At 31.9% G+C, this 8,169-nt stretch overlaps 1 protein-coding gene across 1 annotated transcript; it reads left to right on the top strand.

The window, feature by feature from the left end:
* The first annotated feature begins 314 nt into the window (after positions 1–314).
* Positions 315–7,918, top strand: LOC143070508 (uncharacterized). The gene is made up of 5 exons (XM_076244769.1): positions 315–392; positions 648–789; positions 4,096–4,703; positions 5,786–6,502; positions 7,341–7,918. Exons 1-5 carry the CDS (start codon positions 368–370, stop codon positions 7,583–7,585), a joined length of 1,737 nt encoding a protein of 578 aa, XP_076100884.1. The 5' UTR covers positions 315–367; the 3' UTR covers positions 7,586–7,918.
* The last annotated feature ends 251 nt before the right edge of the window (positions 7,919–8,169 follow it).

The following is an 8,169-nucleotide window of genomic DNA, read 5'->3' as shown; positions in this document are numbered from 1 at the left end:
CCATTATCGGATAGTTCCAAAACCTCAATAAATTATTAAACTCAAGTTTACATAACCATTCAAGCTCATCATTTAATAAGAATCCGTATATAAAACAATTGAATGATTCTGTTAGTGTTTTAGAAATAGTTTTAATATCAACATTCTAATGCATTTTGGTGTAAATATAAAGATAATACAAATAAACATGTAATGGAAATAAAGGCAACAATAGAAAACCGTTCAATAGTCATAAATCGATACAGAGAAAATAATTCTGGGAAACAAGCTAAAAGCCATGTTTTTTAAAAGAAGCGGCTATACTCATATTTACGATCGTCATTAGAATAAAGTTTGATAAATTAGACATTATCATTAGTCGGCCACGATGACTGGAATATGCAGTGTGTCTGGTATGTATAATAATAATAATAATAATAATAATAATAATAATAATAATAATAATAATAATAATGGAAAACAGTATATGTTATAATAATCAATGCATGGTAAAAATTATAGTAAAGCTCCATGTAACAGTCTATACACCGCTTAATACACCTGTTTAATCTTGACAGGTTATAAGATTTTGACAGTTTGGTATTTTGGTAGGGTGAAAGGAAAACTCCTAAAAAATCATTTAATTTTGAATATTATATTTCCTGAAGGTTTGCTGTTTCTGTTGACAACTTTGCCATTTGTTGTGAACAGAAAGAACGATTGGTGTGTTTCTAAAGAAGATCCAGATCCTTTTAACTTCTGGAAATTAGAAGCATCAAAACATGACGAAGAATATAATTCCTCCCGCACGTATGTATATAACTGGAATCTTCTCTAGAAATTTTTTTGTGTTATCTATCCTCAGACAGCTGGCTTATTGTATAAACTAATACGTTCTATGTATTTTGATTTGATAAACATAATTATATGGTCTTTATTTAATAAATTTCTTTGAATTTTTCGAAAAACTAAGGATTTTCTTATCCCAGGAATAGATTACCTTAGCCGTATTTTGCACAACCTTTTGGAATTTTAGGTCCTCAATTCTCTTCAACTTTGTACTTGTATGGCTTTATGACTATATTGATCAGAGCGTCACTGATAAGTCTTATGTAGACGAAACGCGCATCTTGCGTACTAAATTATAATCCTGGTACCTTTGATAACAATATAATAAAATTGGACGTTGACCTTATTTGGAAAATCTCGTTAACATGTTTTTCAGCTTAAGTTTTTTAGTTGTATTAGATCTTGTTTTTTCTCTCTATCTTTTGCTTCTTTTTATTAAATGTGATGAAAAAACTTCTTCTCTTTATTGCAAATGATTATAACTAAGGCATCACAAACAAAAAATGTAATAAGAGAATAACAACAAAAGGAACGACAGGCAAACAGTTGTCATTTCACCAGCAAGGTGCAGTCAATTGAAAACGGAGGGTTACACCTGGTTTGTAGCTAGCGAAACTTCCCGAAATTTTTTGGAGCAACTCAGACAGACGTTATTTATTAATGTGTCAACAAATAAGATGTAGCAGCTAAAAATTGTGTAAACATACATTTAAATAAACAAAAAATTTAAATAAAATTTAATAATCTAAACAAAAACAAAATGACTGAATCGAAAATCTTTCAAAGACGCCAACAAAATGTTTTTGTCGGTGATATTATACATATTCTGTTAGACTACAGTTTAACAGAATGGTTCATTTTAAGGTAGAGTCATGGTATACCGCTATCTTGGATTGAACAATCACAGTAAAAAATCGGTCTAGTTATTTGCCTAAATCTGCAAATTTGAAGACAGATTTGCAATTTAATGGTTAGACTGTTTAAATATATAAAGAAAACTTGGCAATTTATTGTATTATCCAAAATATTTAAACAAATATCATTTTTCTTGCTTTTAGAATCATTTTTTTTTCAAACGAGCCATTTAAGGGAAGATAACTCTTTTAGTAAAAAATTATACTGGTTAGATAGGGATTTTTTTCTTTTTACTTGTAGCAAGAAAACAAGTTCGGTGACACTATTTTTTCTTTTTATTTTCTTAAAACATATTACAAAACCTATCTTTTCACAATTTATTTCAAAATTCTATCTCATAGATTTTTTTTATGCACACAAATATGTTTTTCCATGAACAATCTAACCAAATTTAGGCATTTTTGAACGACTCATAGCTTGAAAAATAGCACGGTGACCCCTCGTTTTTATTATATTTTTGAAAAGAGCATATTAAAATCTTCATTCTGGCTAAGTATAAGAAAATTCTGTCTCAAAAAATATTTAATTATGATCTACCTTAATGAAATAGGTCAAACTGTATCCTTTAAATAAATCAACAGTAAACTATCTATGGTATGTCCTAAACAAATTATTTCTCATGAGATTCGTCATGCTGATTTGTTTTCATGTCATCAGAGCCTATATTTCATAAATCTTTAGTCATTTGTTTTGAATATAAACGAGTGGTTCTTGTGAATTATTTATAAAATTGTGATTATCATCTATCTATCTATCTGGCTACATATTCATCTATGTGTCCTTCTATCTATCTATTAGATTAATACATCACTAGATACATATGTGGTATCCGAAGAGATTTCTCGATTAAACTCATCAGAATCGCTTTAGTTCAAACTTTGGATATTAGATATTTGAAAATACTTAAGTAGATATAGAAAGATGTGGTGTGAGTGCCAATTAGACAACTCTCCATCCAAATATAACAATTAATACAAGTAAACCATTATAGGTCAATGTACGACCTTTAACACGGCTCACACCAAACAACAAGCTATAAAGGGCCCAACAATTACTAGTGTAAAACCATTCAAACGGGAATACCAACGGTCTAATCTAAATAAAAAAACGAGAAACGAGAAACGTGTATAAATTACATAATCAAACTTCCGTACATCATTAGGGGCTATATGACAGAATATCAAACATATAAAGTCAAGTTTGCCTTGGTTAAAATATTAGTTTCAAATACTAGTATATTCCATGAACGGAATATACTAGTATTTGAAATGTTTTTTTTTTAAATCATGTCAGTGACGTCACACTTTTATATCGAATTTAAAGTTATTGATAGTTTCTATATTTGTTTTGTTTGAAGGACGTTTTATTCAACAAACATCCCTATGATAAGCAGCTGTGACCCTCGTCTTGTCGACTAGTTTCTTAATTCATATGAGGCTAATTTCTAACATGATTTTTAAAAGGAGAATAAACAGATGCTCGCATTTTGCTTCAATTTCGCTTTCCGCTATGAAGATGATGGCCTCTCACGTAATAAATAATAATAAGTTCGGTCACTATGTTGCACATATCAATCCTATCGAACTTGAAATAAAGGATACAACAGATAAGGTTAAGTTTCCCTTATATCTTGACTTACAATTTCAAATTGACAGTGGGGATCTGTTGAGAACAAAAGATGGAGACAAAGTGATAATTTTAGATTTCCAATTGTGAATTCTCAATTACTATGTACAGTAGCAAATTTCAAGCAGCGCTTGCATAACGAGTATTCATCCCAGTTGATACAATATTCAATATTCCATGTTTCCTACCATTATTTCTTCGATACAGGGAGCAATTAAATTTACATTTCCCCGAGGTTAAGTTGAAATATCCTTTCAAAGTTTTATGGGCGTCATAACGAGTTGTTTGACCGTAATGAAATATATATGTTTTACATGCAAAGGCGTTTTTTTTTTCATTTATCGTAACCACAATGCAATCCTCTCATCAATAAATGTGATCAACTGAATTAAACTTATCACCCGGTTTGTACAACACAATGCCACATGTGGATCAGGATCTGCCTATTCTTTTCGAGCACCTGAGATAATTTCCGGTTTTGCTGGAATTCGTGTTGCTCTGTTTTTAGGTTTTTGCGTTGCGTTATGTTTACTGTTGTCGGTCTTCTGGTATTGTTATCTTTTTTTTTGCAATGACGATGTCAGTTTGAATTAAACCAATGAGTTCGAATGTTCTTTGTGGTTTATTTTTTCACTTCTCTAGTATGATAGAATTAACGTTTTGCTTTTTTTTGTCTTTACATATGTGTATAACACTTATTAATTTCAATTCTGAAATATTTAACAGTTATGCCGAGCTCCATAATGTTGCATTGGTAGAAAGTGACGACAGCCGGTTTGGTGTCCTGTCATTTAATGGTTCTAATGATAGTTACGTTTATATCGACAATATTAACAAGTCATTTAGTGTTGGAGAATATGCAATGTCTTGGATGATGTACATAGAACCTAGTGAGACTGATAGCAGATCAACAATACTCAAATACCAAAATCAAAATGGCACTGTACCATTTCATTTAGAATTACTCTCAAATGGAACTTTAAGTTGTACAATGCGAGACACCAACGGCAATCAGTACAACGTAACAAGCAGAATAAAAGTTACAGAAAGAAAATTCATTGGAGTAAATTTCAACTTTCTGTGGGACAAACAATTCGATTTCTTTCATGTCTATACGGACGGTGAAGGAAAACAGATAATTGATCCAGAAAGTCTGACATTAAACATAGTTCAATTTAAATTGTTTTTAGAAGATACCACGCATGTTCTAATAGGTTCTGGTTTCCATGGCAACATTTCTTGTATTCAGTTTTATAATTCGTCAGTGATTAAATCACCACTGAAAGGAGCACCTCTTCTTTGTGATCCTGTGTTAACCATTGACGATTCTTTTGGTAATTAATATTCAGTAAAACATTACTTCTTCTACATAAAATAACACAAATTATTTTTTTAATAATAGAGCAAATAAAACGACTATATCACAGACAATAGTCTACGAAACACTGGAAATAAAAAAAAAAATAACAGCACGAACCCACAACACCTTAACTTAATGAAATTTCCAAATTTAAAATAAGAGGGCGAAAGATACCAGAGGCACAGTCAAACTGATAGATTGAAAATGAACTGACAACACCATGGCTAAAAATGAACAAGATAAACAGACAAATAATAATACACAAAACACAAAATAGATAGCTTAAGATTTAGCAACACGAACCCCACCAAAAACTCAGGTGCTCTAGAAGGGTACGCAGATCCTGCTCCACATTCAAACACTCCCCTTTTAATGATGTATACAGATATGAAATGACATTAAATGCAGAAATATAACTAAATTGTACAAACTATTGACCATATGATTTACATATGAATTAATGTGATATGCAGAATCAACCAGACCCGAAAGTTTATTGACATATATTGAAGTATCTTCTCGTTGGTAAATAGATTTTTTGGCGTGCCTGAAATGCATTTTTTGGAAAAATTTACCCGAAACATTTAGCTACCGGTAACAATTATATATTAACATGTATAAAAAAATGTTAGCAAACACAATTCCTTTTTTGTAATTTGCAACCAAATATAGTTCGTGCGTTTAAGAATTCTTTACGTGCTCCCTTATGAATTTTCTGTTAGGGATATCACCTACTTATATTTTATTTGATAAACAATAATTACTTACGTAAGTTACTTCCTTACTTTTATAAATATGACAAAGAACTCGACTCGTCAAATGTACGGTATGTTTGATGGTTATCGTTCACCATACACATCTATAATCTATAAATAACACAATATATTTTTCTCTTTATACATGAACCGATAAATGATAAGCATGCTATTTCTGTTGATTTTGCAACTCAATAATTCCAATTTCGTTTTTAAAGAAAAAGTCGACTAACATCAATTAAAAGCCCGTTATGATTAATTCATAAAAAAAAATGACAACGACGTAAATGTTTTACTTCAGGTGACTATACAATTGATGTTACTGTTTCTTCGCAAACAGAGGCCTTATCAACGCAAGTTCACTCATCGACTTTAACACCAGAAGCTAACTATCCAAAATCTCAAGTATTAGAAGCCTTTACAACTCAAGTTCACTCATCGACTTTAACACCAGAAGCTAACTTTCCTGAATCTCAAACAACACCTTCACAAACAGAAGCATTATCAACACATGTTCACTCATCGACTTTAACACCAGAAACTAGTAATCCTGACGCTCAAACAACACCTTCGCAAACAGAGGCCTTAACAACTCAAGTTCACTCATCGACTTTAACACCAGAAGCTATCTATCCTGAATCTCAAACAACACATTCGCAAACAGAAGCCTTAACAACTCAAGTACACTCATCGACTTTAACACCAGAAGCTAACTATCCTGAATCTCAAACATCACCTTTGGTAACAGAAGTCTTTACAACTCAAGTTCACTCTTCGACTTTAACACCAAAAGCTTACTATCCTGAAGCTCAAACAACACCTTCGCAAACAGAATCCTTATCAACGCAAGTTCACTCATCGACTGTTACACCAGAAGGCAAGTTTCCTGAAGCTCATACAACACCTTTGTTATCAAAAGCCGTGTCAACCCAAATTCACACGTCGTCGGTAACACTAGAAGACAAATTTTCAGACGCTCAAACAACGCCTTTGATAACAACACTTTCCTCCACTGTAGGTAAGGTTACCCATATGATCGCGTTATAATTCTGTTTTTAAATATTTGAAAGAACTTATGATGCAGAAGAAACATGGCGTTATTGCATTCTGTTGGTAAATTACAATAGCATTAATACTATAGCATTTTATAACATTTTTTTCACTTTTTATACAGTTCATCAATGTTGAAATTACATTCACATGAGACTAAAAGTCCAAAATAGAAAGGGAACGGGTAGTCATGATCATTTAACTTTCACTAATAGTAGAAGAAGAACAGTATAAAACTCAGGAAAATTACATTCCTGAGGGTTTTCACAATCCATATTATTAGATTTCCAATCAAATTTGATCCAAGTAACACAATCCGACTAATCCATCCAGTGACTTCTGCACTGGCTTGGTTTGACAGGGTCAATTACTACATTTAAAGTTTAAAAGCTATGTTAATTAAAAAAATCAAGATACAATTCTCAAGACAGTTTGACTAAAGACGATGGTTTTTGGTGTTCATGACGATTGTGTCGGGAAATCTTTTCAAAGGAAATTTTAGGAGAACTGAAAACACTACTATTTTAGAATATAATATTATGGATTAATACATGGCCTTTTCCATATCGGCCCGGGTATCATCCCGAGACCCCCATATCAGCCCGAGACGAAGTTTATATATACAAAAAAAGTTTCTTTTCAAGCGGTGTACAGAATTATATATCAAAAATTAAATACACAAAATAAGTTTTAAAAGCAGCATTGTCTAGCGCTTTCATCCATCTTGGGACTTTTCAAGACTATTATAGACTATTATATATAGATATTTATATATATATATATGTGTATGTGTGTGTATTTTATAGATAATAACGTGATCAACGAGAGATGTGTTTACTTTCGGAGAATTGCCAATGACACAACCATCATCAATCATGTACGGTTACAGACAGCAACCAACTTGAACGATTGTGCACAGCTTTGTTGGGAAACTACTTCTTGTTTTCAATTTAGTATTGGGCAGGAAATGACATTTACCAACTGCTATATTGGTGACAATACGGTTATTACTGCTACTTTGTTTGGAAGTTGTCTTTATACATTGCTATAGTCATAAATCTGGAACTTAGCAAATGTAGCAAAGTGGAAAGTTTTGATGGGAAACCTTTATTCTGCATTTTTCGCATATCTAGGCCATTTTACTGCATTCTTTGTATATGAAGGCCATTTTTCTGTATTCTTTATTTTTTGAAGAAGTGTTTCTCTATCTATCGATACTATTAGATTTGAAGACAAAAATTGTTAAGCCGGTTTGTCTCCGAGCCGACGATCGTCTGAAGTATTATATAGTAATAAAAAGATATTGTATATACTGTACTTTATAACTTCATATTCTGCTTTCATCAGCGTACTTAATTAATTAAACCCCAAATAAAGCTCAGAAGTTGGTTCATTAACAGGCGACAATGGTGCTGTATACCATTTGTCATGAATTTATGATAACTAGGCCCACGCCAATGTACTACTGACACGCTCTCACTAATAATTACAACGTCATCACGTTTTTAAACTCGCACCTCTAAAAGAATGAAATACAACAAACTCGAAGTAATGTGTTTAATCATTAGATTTGTGTTCTTCTTTTCTTAGTAAATCTCCCCCCCCCCCCATTATTGTCTATTGTTTCTTATTATT

This window comes from Mytilus galloprovincialis, chromosome 4, assembly GCF_965363235.1.
Source record: "Mytilus galloprovincialis chromosome 4, xbMytGall1.hap1.1, whole genome shotgun sequence".
In the NCBI taxonomy this organism is placed as follows: Eukaryota; Metazoa; Mollusca; class Bivalvia; order Mytilida; family Mytilidae; genus Mytilus; species Mytilus galloprovincialis.
Note: the sequence above shows the minus strand (reverse complement) of the source record. Positions and strands in the feature narration are given on the sequence as shown.